The sequence below is a fragment of the Coenobita brevimanus genome, chromosome 111 (genome assembly GCF_032717465.1).
Source record: "Coenobita brevimanus isolate Jiangsu-jjx chromosome 111, ASM3271746v2, whole genome shotgun sequence".
NCBI lineage: Eukaryota > Metazoa > Arthropoda > Malacostraca > Decapoda > Coenobitidae > Coenobita > Coenobita brevimanus.
The window spans coordinates 35,039,157-35,056,761 of record NC_137064.1 but is presented as its reverse complement, the minus strand read 5'-3'; the positions used below and the strand labels follow the sequence as shown (position 1 = coordinate 35,056,761).

Below are 17,605 nucleotides of genomic sequence, written 5' to 3'. Positions count from 1 at the left end.
TTTTCATTCATCAATTACCCTAACATTCATTCATCTATTGCCCTACAAGCAAACTATCACGGCCAGTCTGTTTTCATCTGGCAGAAACAAGCTACACTCAAGCTGACTAATAAGTTGTGGTTCCATGATTCTCAATGAGTTTTAATTATGAGGTAAAACTGAGCTTCCTTGGTAACTTGTCATACTTATCCTCCAATGTGACTACACCTGGTTAACAATTAAGGTAAAATGGGATTATGGATCTTTGTCATAATCTTATTTCATTTCATTTATAAAGGCTCCAACATGCTTGCATGTGTCAGCCTTGGTCACCTAATGGCGGCTCTCCCTGCTGCTTGATCTATGGCTGTCTCCCTATTAAGTCCCTTATCTGTGAGGTCACAGCCTATGACCTGGTCCCAGGTCTTTTCCAGTCTGCCTCTCGCAACTCTACACCCAATGTTCACATTTCTCACTTTCTGTGCCCAACTGTCATCCCCAACCCTCCCCACAAGCCCAAACCATCTCAATCTGCCCCTAATCATCACAACACCAATAAACTCCGGCCCCATTCTTCCTCTCAACCCTTCCACCATAAACCTACCATCCCCATGCCTCGGATTCAAGAACGCACTATAGATCTACCTAATCACTGTCATTTCCGCATGTTTGAGCCCATGAATATCCTCTTCCTTTACTGGCCAGGTCTCACTACCACACAACATTACACTCCTAACACATGTCGCATACAAAGATCCCTTAGCACGGAAGGAGTACTCTCTCAATGTCAGGAGAGGCAACAGCTCCCTGAACTTCCAACCACTCTTCACCCTAGCCACAGAGCTAGCTCCAACCCCACCTCCAGCACATAACATGTCTCCCAAGTAACAAATCTCTCCTACACACTCAAGGGACTCATCAGCAAGATCAATCCTCTCCCTGACACACCACACATATGATATCAGCATTATCTCACAGTCTACCTTTAAAATCACTGCATCTCTTATGCACCCACTTATCGCAAACACTGCACAAGATGGAATTACTTCCTAAGCTCTTGTGGCAAACCACACATGGCCACTCTCTCTTTTCTTTGACAGTACCGACACCAACCCTAAATACCATCACCTTTGTTATAACTGCACTGACTCTCAAGATCTTGCACCCCACATTGTCTCTCAGCATCCTAAATCTTTCCTCCGCCTCCCTTTCATTCTCTGCAATCAACACCAAATCACCAGCATACAACATTTCCCAAGGAAGTCCAACTCTGAAGTCAGATGACAGGGTTTCAAGCACCATGATAAACAACAAGGGGCTCAAGAATGACCACTACTGCATACCAACACTCACAGAAAACTCCTCACTCAAATCCCCATTCACTCTCACCTGGTTGTGAACACCTACATACATGGCCTTAACCACTCTAACCAGCCACTTCTTGACCTAGATATATAGCCATAACCACTCTAACCAGCCACTCCTCGATCCCAAGCTTTCTCATTGTCCATTTCACAATCTCCCTAGGAAGTCTGTCAAAGGCCTTCTCCATCATCATCGTCATCATCCAGATCTCCTTTCCCACCCTGGGGCAAGGCGAGCAGTGGCAACATCCAGACAGCCAAAGTCTGCCCAATTCAATGGGCCACACTTCCATTCACTCATCATTCAAGCCCCTGAAATCCTGGCTCCAAATCAACAAAAACAAAACACAGATCCCCCCCCCCTTTTTTTTTCTATATATTTTTCCCGAAGCTGTCGAACAATGAATATGGCATCAGTAGTCCCTGCGCCTGGCATAAACCTAAACTCTATCTCATCAACATTCACTCTTCCTCTAATCATACCTTCTAGGACTCTCTCCATTACCTTCATTATCTGGTCCAAAAGTTTTCATCATCATCATACGGACCTCCTTTCCCACCATAGGGCAGGGTGAAGGGTAGCATCGTCCAGACAGCCCAAGTTTGCCCAATCCATTGGGCCATGTTTCCATTCACTCATCATTCAAGCCCCCAGAATCCTGGCTCTATCTGATACCCCCAAAACATTCACAACATTATACTGCTTCACATAAACATATCCGATAGAGTCAATCCAGATGCTTTCATGTTAAAAAGGGGTGCCAAATCCTTGATAATGCACTTCTTCTCACAACATTCATCCAGCCAGCTCCATCTCTTGTCAGTCCCTTAGCCTCACCGACTTCCAAACCTCTCTTCCTCACACACTCATCCACCATATCCCTCCACCTTCTCCTTGGCCTACCTTGCCTCCTCCCTCCTTCAAATTCGCTCAGATATACCGTTTTCACCACTCTATAGTTATCCATTCTCTCCATATGACCATACCATCTCAGTACAATCTCTTTGATTCTGGTGTCCAGAGACTTCCTCACTCCACATTTTTCATGAATCACATTATTTCGTATCCTGTCCACTCTCTGTACTCCACAAACATTTCTCAGCAGTCCCATCTTCACTGCTCTCACTTGTGACTTTTCATTTTGATGCCATACCACAGTCTCACATCCATATGTTAACACTGACACTGACACTCCCTCACGCAAGCATTGCGCAGCCTCTGTTTCTTATTAAGGCCTTCATAGCACCAGCTACTTTCCTTCCTTGTCTCACTCTCTTTCTACTTCTTTTGCACATTTTCCTCTCTTTTCTCTCACTGTACCCAGGTATTTGAACTCTTTCACCAATTTTGGTCTCTCTCTCCATTCACTGTAACATCACACTGGGAGTCACCTTCTCTCTCAGTAACCATCACTTTACTCTTCTCTATATTTACTCTCATGGCACGACACTTACAGACATCAGCAAAACTCTGCACTAGTCTACCAAGTTCCTGTGCTGTATGTGCAAGTAGTACTGCATCATCAGCATACAACAATTCCGAGATAATCCATCCGTCACCACTCATTACCAACGCCATCCCTCTCTCCATTACACATGTGTTTGCTTCTCCCATCACCCCATCGATATATATATATATATATATATATACACTGAACAACCATGGCGATATCACACAACCTTGTTGCACGCCCACACCAATCATGAACCATTCACTTAGATGCCCATTTACCCTTACACATGCTTCATTACCATCATAAAAACTCTTGATGGCTCCTAGCAGCTTAACCATTTCAGGTTTCTGGCCTGGGAAGTTTTTCTCTGTGCCAGAGTCAGCCACTCACAATGACCCACATCTTCGCGGCCCGATATTTTACTTTGATCACTCTGTGTAAATACACTTTTCATGACAGAATGTTGGTTTTGGTGTCATTTTAAAGCTGAATAGTTGTACTTTATCACAGTATGTTCAAAATAGGCGAACAAAGAAAATAAAATGTCAAAATGATGAGTTGAAGTTGGGCGAAAAGCAAAAATTTTATACCTTGCTGTAGAAAAATAATCGGCAAAAAATAATGAGTAAAGATATGTAAATTTGGTTTAAACCATGCAAAAATACAACAAATTACCTTTACAGTGATATATAGATTATGGTAATTTTTGCATTTCATTGTGCAGTAAAGCGAAAGGAAAGAGATGCAAAATTTTATTTTAGTCTTGGCTGCATATTTGCTTTGCGATGTTTTTCTTTGATCGGTCAGTGTAAAAACACTTTTTATGATAGGATGCTGGTTGTGGTGTTATTTTGAAGCTGAATAGTTGTACTTTAACGTAGTATGTTCATAAAAGGAAAACAAAGAAAATAAAAAGTCAAAGTGACGAGTTGAATTTAGGCAAAAACCAAAAATTTTATACCTTACTGTAGAAAAATATTCACCATGAATAAAGTTACAAAGAAACAAAGCCATGAGTCAGACCTGCTGTGCAGTACCGCCACACATAGAGCAACCATTCTGTGACATCATGCTTGAGCCTCTTCGTTACGATGCGTAAATGTGATTTATGGTGAATATTTTACAAAAGTTTCTTAAAATGATGATTAACCCTTAAACCACGGGCTTGTTTTGCTTTGACTTGCGGCTCCCGCGGGCATATTTGCGCTCCGACACTCTCTAAAAATATTTGCCAAAAATCAGTTATTAGTCCTAGAATATTAAAATCACATATGCTTATGGCACATACCTTCAGCTTTCTCCTGGGGTGTTTGTTGAGCCTTCGTCGAGTACCGTAGGGCTTGTGGAGACCTCTGAAGTTGGGTAACGAAGTCTCCACTTTACACTTCCCGACAACTCGTAATATGATTACCATAGCCTGATATTATCACTAGAAACACTATTTTATGATTCTCAAATAGTTTGGAATCCATACTAAAAAAAAAAAAAAAAAAAAAAAAAAAAAAACGTGAAAGCAATGAAAATTACGAGGGCGTATGACCATCCCACTTCCGATCGTTCGCCGCTGGTGGTGTCATTTATTATTCATAAAAACACTCACAGTTTATATTTCTATTACTATATAACACTTATATATATCTACAGTCTTTATCCATAAGTTTCCTTCAGTAATAGTAGTTTATTGTCACTGTAGGGATTCAATTTCTTTCAGTAAAATACGCAGCATTCACTTTCCCGTCCTGTATACTAGCATTGAGAGTGAATGTCACTTTCACCTTCACTCTCATAACTCATAGTATTTATACATGCTAGAGTGAAACTTTCACTTTCATTACTCCAAGTATATGTACTCATATTCTTATAATACTACTCATTTTGTGCTGCCTACTTCTTCCTTAGCCTTTATCATTCTTCTGTGCCTGCCCTCCTCTCTTCCTATTTCTCCCATCTTTTCTGTCACTACTTATTGCTTTTCTTTCCGAAACAGGTGGCTTTACATTGAGTGACAAAGCAAATGGTTTCCTGTAAGCCAAGAAACCATTTACAACGCTGGGTGGTAACCATATAACCAAACCATACATGCTCCCTACGTGTCAAGTAGGTTGGTGGAGGGTTAGTGCCCCTCCCTGTAAAACAAATAACTCAGAGTCAAATGGCCACCCCGTACGGGATTATGGCGTCTGGCAATAGATAGATAGACAGATTTACATTTCTATTTACGTTCTCTATTTTATTTACATTATTTACATTTCTATTTTATTTACAGGGTTATGCACTGTCACTTGATGTAACTTATAAAACTATTTTCCACTGTTCACTTATATTTACATTCATTGCTTTCACTTGCTGTTTACACATTATTTACAATTCCACTTGCACTGTTTTACTCAACAGAAAGACTGTAGTCACTCTCTTTCAATTGTCAGGCCTTTACTTCTTTCCACACGAGGTTTAGTAGGGGGTAATGGTCACAGGGCCCTTTGCATGGAGCTAAAAAGCGGCGGAAGTTAGCAGGAGCGAATCCAACATACTTTCACCTTGAAAGACGACAGTGAACTGATAGTGGTGATCTCCTGCCGCCTGTCTAGGGTGAGTGCAATACTGCCAACTTCAGCCTTGTGAGACCTGCTAATATACAACAATGAAATGACTGGCAGGAAACCAAGACAATACATAATAAATTAGTTAGTTCCAGGTGAATGTAAATATCACTTAGGCTTCTCCCTTCCTTTCTTATATATATTTTGATTACAAAAATACATTGTACAGCATATTTCAAGGGGAAATAAACAGCGAAAATTAGCAAACGAGTGCACATGAGGTGTTGTCAGGTGATAATTAGCCAATTCTAGGTGTATGGCACTCTCACTTACCTTATTTCTTTCTTGTATATATTATTTGGTATAAGAATGGGGCATAGGGCTTATTTCAATGGATGAAATCAGTGAAAAATTACAGGGAAGATTTACTTAGCGTAGCATGGCTGGGCAGGCGAGAGGATAGGGTAATGGAGGGGAAGTAGGGAGGGGAGTCAAGAATGGGGAGAAATGGCTAAATTGTCAACAATGGATGGGAGTACAGATGAGATTAGGAGTGCTGACTAGTGTTGAACATTGGCAGTACTGATAGATGATACAAGCCACCACTTGAATGCCCGGGTGAATTCAAAATAACACAGAATCACAAAAGTGACGCCCCGCGGTATGATCCCTTGCTCCTAAGCGTCACGAAAGTGACGCCCCGCAGTTAAGGGGTTAAAAGCATCATCCGAATCTCTGAGGTTGGATTTGAAATGATGATCGAAATAGTCATCAGAATCTCAAAGGGTTAACATCTACACCGTACATGCACAAAACCTTCCACAATCCTTCTCCGTCTACTTTGTCATATGTTTTTTCTAGATCCATAAATACCATAAACACCTTACAGTCCTTCTCACAAGCCTTCTCCACTATCTGTCTTACCATAAATATTTGATCCACACATCCTCTGCCACTCCTAAACCACTCTGTTCATCGCAGACTGATTTTATGCCTCTATAATCTTCTTTTTCCAGGGCATCACCCTTCCTCCTGTACACATTTACAATCACACACTTCAGCCATTCATCTGGGACAACACACTCAAATTTAATCATATTTATCAAATCAGTACCTAATCTCACTCCCATCGTAAGGCTTTCAGCATATGAAAATAAACAGGCTATAGCCAGCATATAATTAGAAGTACCTGTACTTCATCTTACTGAAAGAGTTGGAATACAAATAAAGCTGTAATGCTCCCCAAACGTGCTGTCCTTACCAAGGTTTGGTTTATACAGAGAGTTGGCAGAATTAAAGCTTGGGAAGATGTGTGGCATGTACCACATCCGGAACATAGCAAACAGATAGGAGAACGATCGTGCATGTTGAGTTGGATCCTGCCACTCCACTCGCCGCACCTGTTGACATTAAAACAAAACGTAGATGAATAATGAATCATAAAATATTCTTCTACTATATTATTATTATCATCCAAACCATTTATCCCACTTAAGGAACAGGTAAAGTAGGATCCAGCAAACACGGAAAGAGACAAATCAAAATTGGGAATACAATTAACAGCATACCCAGTAAAATGGGCCAGACACTAATTCACACATAACTTCAAACTCCCCTAATCCTGGTTCCACTTAAAAGGCCTAAATGTTGGCACTTTCTTTTTCCTTCCTTTCTTTTTCCTTTTTTTTTTTCTTTATACATGCACCTACCAGATCAGTATGTTGACTGTCAAGAAAGGAGTGTCAAACCCTTGTAATGTGCTCCTCCATAGTTGGATAGCTGCACATACAGCAGGTTCTCATTATATGATGAACCTATGATGATGAAAATGTTTGAAACCTTTTCCAATATACGATACAATTTTTGCTTAGCTACATGATGATTATGATCCCATACAAAGTATCACTTGTCGACATGCAATCATTATTTTTGCTTGTACTATCATCCTCATGCAAGTTTACAGTCACTTGTTTGCTCAAAGATGGCCTTTCCACTCATCACCATAGAGTGTGTTAGTGTCAGTGAAGGTAAATGTGTGGTGTTGGAGTTCAAACAGCAAGGAAAGTGCCATGAAGTGAAATAACTACCAGTTTAGGTGAGCTTGAAACTTGTTTTTAGATATAATTTTGGTGGTAATCAGCAAGTGAAATGCAGTGAATAACAACTTTAGACACGTAAGTTGGAAACTTGTTTTTACACCCTCTTGGGTGGGTGACTCTTGACCAAAAACGTATCCTCATTGAACCTATGTTATAAATGACTCGGTGTATAATAAATCATTCAATGGATTTCTTCAAAAGCATCCTCATCATAAAACAAGGGAGTGCTGTACTGCACACTAAAAATTTTTCGGGAGAGACCCATGAATGATATGACACCAGCATTTGCCTGTGTGACCATGTAGTCAAGAAGTGAGCGGAGGAGATATGACGATAGGTCATCGGGTGGGGTCTTCTCGGTGGTGGATGGTGGTACAACAGGGGATGGTTCGAGGCAGGTGACCCCACCATAGCCCAGGTCTGGTGGAATAGCAGCAGGTGGAGGTGTTGGGAAGCCAGGCACCAGCGACGCAAACATCCGATCCATCTCGGGGGTCTTGTTCTCCCCCACGATGGTGTACCAGATGATGAATAATCTGAAAAGGTCATAATCATCATCATCCAGACCTCTTTTCCCACCTAAGGATAGGGTGAAGCATGGTCCAGATATCATGATAAACACATATAAATGGAAAAACTAGACAAAAGCCTGCCTGATTAAAGTAAATTACACTGGATATATGACTAATAACCAAGGACTTATCATATTATATACAACCACAACTTACCACGGTATTCAAATTGTGAATGGTTCTGTTCCGACAGGTGAAAAATTGACTATACTGTACAGCAGTAGGTGTAACAGGGTTGTACTGGGTTAGCCTAAAAGGTCTGATGAATGCAAACTGTATGGAAAGTTATGATATTCTGAAACATCTCTGATTTAAACTACCAGTATACACTCAATCAGAAAAGTATCTTTATTCAGGGGACTGATGGTTTCACAATGAGTACTGCTCACATTTGTGTTCTCTTCGTAAGACAAAGAGTTCAGAAAAATTGTTTATTTCACACACTGTACAAACTTCATGTTTTATAAGGTGCTGATGATAATACCGTAGCAGGAATACAAGTACAGTTGCGTTCATGAGTCCTGATTCACATGTAGCCATGTTGTCTAATGTTGTGTCCTCTGCTGGTAGGATGCTGAATTATTTCACTTGTTACCTTATCAAATTATATTCAGTGTACTTGGCAGTAAGTGCGAAAGTTCCATATTTCAAAAGCAGTGAGCACTACAATAGACAATATGCGACTGCATATATGAAATAACAGAGGAAAATTTTCAAATGATCTGTCCACTGTTTTAGAGCCTAAAGATGGCAAAATGTAAAGATACTTTTTATATCAAGTGTATCATCATAGGCAAAACCCTGCCAACAATCTCCTATCAGCACTGTGTACTGTCCTCCATATTTCTCATTCCTCTGCAAACATCAGAGAATGTCTTTCCACCCCATACTCTTCACTGTGAGCATCATGCTGCTTCCACAAGCATTTTTTATGAGACATCTCCCATTCCAGTTGTCAGCAGGAAAGTGTCAGTAAACACTCATCATGATTCCATCTGAAATGAAATACAATACTGATTATCAGTTTATAACACCTTAATCCCCCTAAAGGATGGCCACAACTGAATCTCCTCCATGTCACCCTGTCCTATGCCATCAGGCTCCCCTTTCCCTAATTCACGCCCACATCTCTCATATATGGTACTGTACCTCTTCACCTCATCCTCAGCCTCCCCTTCCCTTCACCAATTCAAATACTTTCCTAGGAGTCAGTTTCTCATTCTCCTTCCTCTCTACATGGACAACATCTCAAAGTACTGTATATTTCCTAATGCTTTCTATCACATTCTTATCTACACAATACACAAGGATGCAGCTAACCGCATGGCATCGCGACGAAGTCGAACAATGTTGCCAGGGTGAAGAATTTTCTTGAAGATGTGTGTGAGGGCATTGCACTGCCATCGCTTCTCAAAGTGTTCAGGCAGCAGACATAGCAGACGATCTAACACATACAGTGAACATTCCAAGTCCTCCTTGTGACCTTTCTGTACTGCAAATGTTCCTGAAAAAGAGGGAACAATAATGGTAACTGCCATACCCATATTCCCCTCTTCACAGCATAGGGACTTGAGACTAGGCTACCGTAGTCCAGAAAATTTAAGGGTAGGAAACTGACTTATGTCCCTGGAGGGTTTTACATGATAGAAAACCTAACCTTCTCTCCTTGGAGTAGAACTATAACTCAAGCCATAGTGCATTCTGACTTAAGAGTACCATACTCAATATATATACAGTGCACTCACTAGTTTTGTGAATTATACTTCCGCGAATAGCAGTTTCGCGACGCAAAGGAATGTTCCTCTGCAAGGAGTCTCGCAATTTTACTGAAAGTTTCATGAGCCACGGCAGCGCATGGTGGATAAACTACTCTGGCTTATTACAAGGATCTTTTCAATGCCAGAGTTAATGCACATCATCAGACTCTGATAACATAATTCCTGTCCTCCCGTATTCAACAAGCCAAGGCTTTGGAGAACATACAGCCTGGGGAGGACGACGACGCAGCAGACGAGGACACTGACAATATTGGTGGGTTTAATGAGGTCCCCCTGGATTCTAAGGGTTCTGATGTTGAGGCATCGGGAAGTGGAGTTGTGGGGAACTTGACAGTGGTGGCAAGGAGCAGTAAGGGGGCAGGTGGTAACTAGTGCTGCAACCGATATGATTCGCCAAACCAATATACATACAACCGATATTTACATTTTTTCTGATACAGAACCAAAACCGATTTTTACTGTCGATATCAGGATATCAGACATGGACGGAAGAAACATTAACATGGCTTTTATTGAGGATTTCATTCACTGTTTTGCCTGATTCTGTGTGAAAGAATGTTGCTACCTTGACACTGCTTCACAGCACGATCTCTTTGTCCAGGCTAATCCACAGGTCTATACATCTATAAGGAAAACTATATTTCTTGATATCTTTCAAGCAGCTTGGCTTCTTCAATTTCATTCCGTGTCCTCTTGTTACTCTCTTATCCCATAAAAACAGATCTTCTTTGTCAATTTTATCTACTCTCATCATGGTCCTGAACACTGCAATCATGTCGCCTCTCTTTCTCCTTTCTTCTAAGGAAGGCAAATCCTGCTTTTCCAACCTCTCTCTGTACGACAGATCTGCCAGACCGGGGACCATTTTGGTTGCTGTTCTTTGTATTCTCTCAATCTTGTTTATATCTATCTTTTTGTGTGGGGACCACACTACCGCTGCATATTCTAACCTGGGGTAAATCATGGCCACTATCAATTTCTTCATCATCTCCTCATCCATTTAATGAAAAGCAACTCTTACATTAGTCAGGAGTTCATACGTCTCTCTAACTGTCTTGTTAATCTGTTTTTCAGGTGACAAACTGTCCTGGACCAGCACTCCCAATTCTTTCTCTTCTCTCACTTTTGTGATTGGTTCATTACCCATCAAATAATTCAGTGATGGCCTCTTGGTACTTTTTCCCATTTCCAAAATTACCGTATACATTTTCTTGCACTGAATTTCATTTCCCATATCTGGCTCCTTTCATGTATCCTATCCAAACCCTCCTGCAGCATTTTACAATCCTCCTCAACCTCTACCTTCCTCAAGATCTTTGCATCATCAGCAAACAGACTTGCATAAGTGTTCACTCCATCTACCATATCATTTATGTAAATCAGGAACATTACTGGCGTCAACACCGAGCCCTGTGGGACTCCACTTGTTACTTTCCTCCATCCAGACATTCCATCCTTTATTACTGTCCTCATTCGTCTGTCTCTCAAAAAGTCTCTCATCCACTCCAGAGGGTTCCCCTTTAGTCCTCCTATATGCTCTAGTTTCCACATTAGTCTCTTATGGGGTACCTTGTCGAAGGCCTTCTCCAAATCTAAATACACACAATCCACCCAACCATCACTCTCCTGACGCACGTCAATTGCTCTTGAGTAAAAACTCAACAAGTTAGAAACACATGACCTTCCACTTCTGAATCCAAACTGACTATCAGCCAAAATATTCATCTCTTCCAGATATTTTACCCATCTATCTTTCAGAATTCTCTCGCACAATTTTGCAACCATGCTGGTTAGAGACACTGGTCCATAATTCAGGGGTTCTTCCCTATTTCCTCCCTTATAAATTGGTACCACATTTGTCCTCTTCCATTCTTGAGGCACTTTCCCCTCTTCCAGAGAACACACAATTAAACTGTGAATCTTATCCGCCAGTTGTTCTCTGCATTCCTTCAGTACCCATTTACAGATTCTATCTGGTCCTGGGGCTTTCCATACATCTTGAGTTTCCAGTAACTTATACACTTCCTGTACTTCCACTTTTATATCTTTTATCACTATATTTCTAGTCACTCCCTCCCCTACCACAAACTCCTTTTCATTAGTGAAAACTGATTGGAAACATTTGTTCATTATTTCTGCTTGCATTGCCACATCTTTAAAGACCTCTCCTTCTACTTTCAGTTTGGTGATTCCTTCCTTTTGTTTTAATTTGCCACTGACAAATCTATAAAACAGTTTGGGTTCATCCTTACATTTGTCTATTATACCTTTTTCAAAATTCTTTTCTTCCTCTCTACATATTCTTGTGTACTGATTTCTAGTTCTTTTATATTCTTCCTTGTTCTGTTGTTACCTCTCTTTCTCCAATTGTTCCACGCCATGTCTCTCTCTTTTTTTGCTATCATACACCTTCTATTAAACCACGTCTTTCTTTCCCCCTTACTATTGGCACAAATTTTTCCACTCCTGAATTATACAGTAGAGGCCTAGAAAAATATCCCACTTCCTCTGTATCTCTCTTGTTTCTCTGAATTTTCTCCAATCCACATTTTCAAAAAAAATTCTCAATCCTGTAAAGTTTGCTTTCCCAAAGTTATATCTTCTCTGCCTATAAGGCTCGTCTCTTGGCTCCACGTTCCCTGTTATCAACTGGAACTCAATGACCACATGATCACTTTTTCCAATAGGACACAGATATTTCATGGATTCTAGTACATCAGGTTCTTTGGTAAACAGTAAATCTAGTTTTGCTGGTGTGTCCTCACCTCGGAACCGTGTCTCTTCTTTGACCCATTGCATCATCACATTGTTCATTGTTATATTTAATAATATAGTGCCCCACGAATCTTAGCTGCCTCCTGAGTCCCATTCCTCCCATGTGTGTGTGTGTGTGTGTGTGTGTGTGTGTGTGTGTGTGTGTGTGTGTGTGTGTGTGTGTGTGTGTGTGTGTGTGTGTGTGTGTGTGTGTGTGTGTGTGTGTGTGTGTGTGAGTGAGAGCAAGAGACAGAGACTGAGTGAAAGAGAGAGACACAAGTTCATACAAGTCTGCCACAGCTGCTTGACAGAAGACCATTTTCTAGGTATTTGTGTTAAGCTTCATTCTAACAAATGACATAATATTCTAAATATTTCGTATGTTTTAGTTCAAGTTTCTTTCCTTCACTTTTTCCTTTTCTTTTTGCCTATGAGTGACTCTACACTGAGTGACAAGCCAAATGGTTTCCTGTACACCAGGAAACCTTTTACTATGCTGAGTGGTAACCATGTAACCAAATTATGATGCCTGGTGGTTTAGTGGGTAATTAAGGCACTCCAGCAGGACTGAGCCTGTGAAGGTTTACATCCAAGATGTGGTTGGGGTTTATTGCTCACATATTACCACTCAGGGATGACTGAGGCTGGTCACTCTCATCTTAAATGTCTGGACCACCTTGTCTAGCCCAAGGCTCCTACGCTCCTCATGGGGCGACATAAGATTAGATGATGGATGGATGGATTTTATCATTTAATACAGTCATTAGAATGTGGGTTATGTATGTATCTCTGAAAAATACTCTATCATTACAGCATCAGTTCACACCTAAAATGGTAGAGAAATAAATGTTACAGGCTAGGGTCATTAGCTAAAACAAGCATTTACATATATATATATATACTGTATATTTTTCTTCATTTCTCAGCCGATTATTATCAGATGTTTCCCTTCGATAACAATATGAATTGACTTTTGCCAGCCAATTTAGAGCGCTAGTGGTTAATAACCACTGTTCCAAGCCCTGGAACTCATTTTCAGGCCTCATGAAGCAGTTCAACCAATATGTTAATGCTAGTAAAGTCTTTAGTATTACGGTTCAGTAATATACGTCTGTATGTAGTTTATAGTTGGGGTATTGTGTCATTAACAGAGGACTAAGGGGGAATGAAGTGCTGACCCCAGAACCAATTACCGGTACCACTTATTACTGTATATGTAAAGTATATGCATGAGTTTCGTGATTATTAGCTTCACAACGCAATTGTGGCACCAATTAGGCACAAAAGTAGTGAGGGCACTGTAATTTTCTGTTAAATCAAAGGCAAGTGTCTTCCATGACTACAGGCAGCCTAAAGAAAATTGTTAATTGTTCACATCTCACATGGGAAAAAAAAAAGGTATAAATATATATATACAGTATTTGTAAACATAGTACTGCAAATATCCAAAGTTTACAAACAAAACTGGATGCTTACAACAATACCAGTTTCGTTCTGTTTCATTTTTGAAGGTTCCAACATGCTGGCATGCACTGGCCTTGGTCACCTAATGATGGCTCTTCATACTGCTCAAACAGTGGCAGCCTCCCTATTTAGTCCCTTATCGCTGAGGTCACACTCAATGACCTCATCCAAGGTCTTTCTCGACCTACCGTACCTCTTGCTACCCTACCCCCAGCATTAATACTTCTCACTTTCTGCACCTAATTAACATCCACCATCCTCTCAAAATGCTCAAACCATCTCAGTCTACCTCTCCTCATCACAACAGCAATACACTCCAGTCCCATCCTACCTCTCAACTCTTCCATCGAAAACCTAGCCCCCCCAGGCCTCACACTCAGAGATGCACTGCACATCCACCAGATCAGAGCCATTTCTGTACATCTAAACCTGCAAATATCTTCTTCCTTTACGCCCAGGTCTCACCACCATACAGCATTACACTCTAACACATGCTGCATACAAAGATCCCTACGCACGGAAGGAGAGCCCTCTCAATGTCAGGAGAGGCAACAACTCCCTGAACTTCTTTGTACCACTCCTCACTCAAGCCACAGAGCTCGCCCATATGCAATAAAATATGAATGTCATAAACTCATGATATAAAATACTCAACTGCAATTCAATAACAGGATTTATCTACCATACTGTAATAATATAATACTGTAAGTAGAATACAGCAGGTGAACATAAACTGCCAAATAATGGGTGAATCTGGGTGAAATCACTTCAGCAGACTCAACATTTCATATGCATCTGATAAACAATTGGAGCACTTAAAAAGGAAAGAAAGAAAAAAAAATGATTACCCGGTATTTGTTGCAAATTTGTGAGAACATAGGCTAACATGATGGTAATTAATCTTTGACACCAAGTTTATTAGTCTTGGTTAATCTAGCCATGGAGTGGGGGTGGGGGAGTGTTTTGTAAGACTCTGTCTATGTGCATGCACATTGGGGCAGCTGTGTCCCATCTTTAACATAGCAGAGCCATGAGAACTACATGATAACATTACCAGTACTACCTACCAGTATGTACTGATAACTAACCTTTTTGTTTTAGATTTCCCTCAAAGGTAATGAATGCTTCATAGAAAATGTGAAACACTGGGCTGAAATTTACTTCCAGGAAAGACTTCAGCTCCCCTAAATCTGTGTTATCTGAAAAGAAAATTTGGCATATTAGCAATAAATGTACTTGTAGCCGAGGCTGTATTAAATTTGCTTTCTTCAGACAGAAACAACAATTCAGTGTTGATGATGATCATCGCCATCTTCACCTTTTTTTTCCCCCTAAGAATGGGGGTGAGGTAGAGCAGAATTCAAACACAGATAAACATGGAAAGAGGAAGTACTTGCAACAACATACACAATGAAACAGGCCAGGCAATTATTCACACATCATTCAAGCTTCCAAAATCCTGGCTCAGAGGTATAAATGTAGCTACAGTATGTACAGTATTTTTTTTTTTTCTTCATAGGACCATTTCACATGCATCTTCCAGATGGTCAGTCAAGCCACCAAAATCCTAACTCCCACTGAATTTTTGCAACTTAACCCAATTTTATTTACCGGGTAACCTAACCTGACCTAATCTAATTTAATCTATTTTATACTAATCAAAAGAAAGTCATCCTAATCTATTCCACCTAACATAACCTATCCCTTACATAATCATAATTCCCTTGTATACTGATGGATCCTCTTCATATTCTAAAAAGCACTTCTGTACACATTTAAAAAGTCACTGAATTAATTCAAGGGCTCTTTTTTTTTTTTTTTTTTTTTTTTTTTAATAAAGAGATGGTTTCTCTCTCCTTAACCCATGGACTGCGAGCCACAGCTCAGGCTGGGTAGCATCACGTTGCGAGCCACAGCTAAGGCTGCACTAGCCTTCCAGTGGCCATGTATCACTGCTAACTACTCCACCCCTACTCAAACTTACACATGGCGCTACACAAAGATGGAAAGAGAGATTTTTTCATTTTTACCAGGTGATGCCCAGGATGTTTATCTTCAAGTTTTATAATAAACAAAAACTGTATGTATATATATATATATATAATTTTTCATTTTTTCACTTCACCCCTATGCAAACTTACATATGGCGCTATGCAAAGACGGAGAGAGAAAGAGATTTTTTTTTTCCATCAGATGATGCCCTAGATGTTTATCGCCAAGTTTATAATAAAACAAAAACTAAAAAAATCATTTTTTGTACACCACGTGGTGGGATAAAAAAAAGGTAATTCTGCAATCCACATGTTAAGGAGTACCAGATTATGAACATCACGAAAAATGCAGGTTATCAAACATCAAAACTGACTGACCCTGCTGACAATGAGATTTTTTAAATTTCTATTATACAACCACTACTGTATTCTAAATTTCAACAACATTCAAGGATACCATGGCTTATTTATTTATACAACACAACCTGTGCAACTTTCAGAAATTTTACATGTAACCTAGCCTAATCTACTGATATCTTAAATGTGATATGGTAACAGACCCTGAAAGCAAATATATAAACAAACCCTTGAGAAGATTCTATTGACATTTCAGGATGCTGAGGTGGGGGATTTATCACTACTGCATCACCAATGTACATTTTATAGTCTCTATTACAAGGACTAATCTAAATATGCGGTGGAAGATGATGAAAGTAATAATGTAATACATGCGCCCAACCTACCAGCCCGCAGATGACTGTGAAAGTTCCATTACCATTTAATTCAAGGTGATTTGTTAAAATTACAAGACCAACTAAATTCGGCGAATCCCTATTATATGTTAACTTAAGGGGTGAACGAGGCTGAAAGCAAGAAAATAAATGATCTGACCTAGCACAGTCCGCAGATGCTTGAGACGGGTGGGCGTATCTCGCTTTATATCCAGACATTTGCCAAGACTCTTCTTCACGTCCGACGATGTGGCGTTCTTTTTGAACATTTTCCACTGTTCATAGTAAGAATTTGTTGTTTTGTGGGCAGGTAAAAGCACCAAAAGGCCAAAGTGACCCCAAATACGGCAGACCACAGCCACAACAAAGCTACACAAACATCTCGCTCAACCCAAACTGATCTTCATTACGAGGACACCAGAAAACTATATAGAAATATTATCTTATAAAAAGTTTACAAAATTTAGACGAAATATTTCAGTACTAATTCATCATATTGCGCTTTTCACAATGAAAAGTGATAGGTAGACAGAAAAACGAAAGCTTGTCAAATGCGCTTTGATAGGTAAGAAAAAGTTTTACGGGATTGCAAAAGAGTTGTAACTTTTGATGAATTTTGATGTTGAACTAGCTTATGATTATGATTAAATTGGTGATTTCTCTGCAGTAATCTGAGCTGCCATGGTTGAATCTATATGCTCAACTGCCTATTTGCTAAAAATAAAAAAAAGGGGGGAGGGAGGGACAGCCAGCCCACAGCCTTGAGAAGGCCGTGGCAAGCGCCCCTTTATGGAGTAGGACAAACAAGGTCAATTGCTTAGCCTTTTCAGTATCATTATCTCAATTTGACATATCTTTTTAACATTTTTGTCCGGCAAG

The 17,605-nt window shown here is 40.1% G+C and overlaps 1 protein-coding gene across 1 annotated transcript in view; it reads right to left on the bottom strand.

Moving 5' to 3' along the window:
- Nucleotides 1-16,995, bottom strand: part of LOC145417874 (ral GTPase-activating protein subunit alpha-2) — a 151,263-nt gene extending 134,268 nt beyond the window's left edge. The window contains exons 1-5 of the mRNA XM_080286490.1: nucleotides 16,887-16,995; nucleotides 15,093-15,203; nucleotides 9,329-9,512; nucleotides 7,726-7,972; nucleotides 6,599-6,737 (exon numbers count right to left, since the gene is read on the bottom strand). Of these exons, the coding sequence (XP_080142616.1) occupies nucleotides 6,599-6,737; nucleotides 7,726-7,972; nucleotides 9,329-9,512; nucleotides 15,093-15,203; nucleotides 16,887-16,995 (790 nt within the window). The remainder of the gene's footprint in view (nucleotides 1-6,598; nucleotides 6,738-7,725; nucleotides 7,973-9,328; nucleotides 9,513-15,092; nucleotides 15,204-16,886) is intronic.
- Between the last annotated feature and the right edge of the window lie 610 nt (nucleotides 16,996-17,605).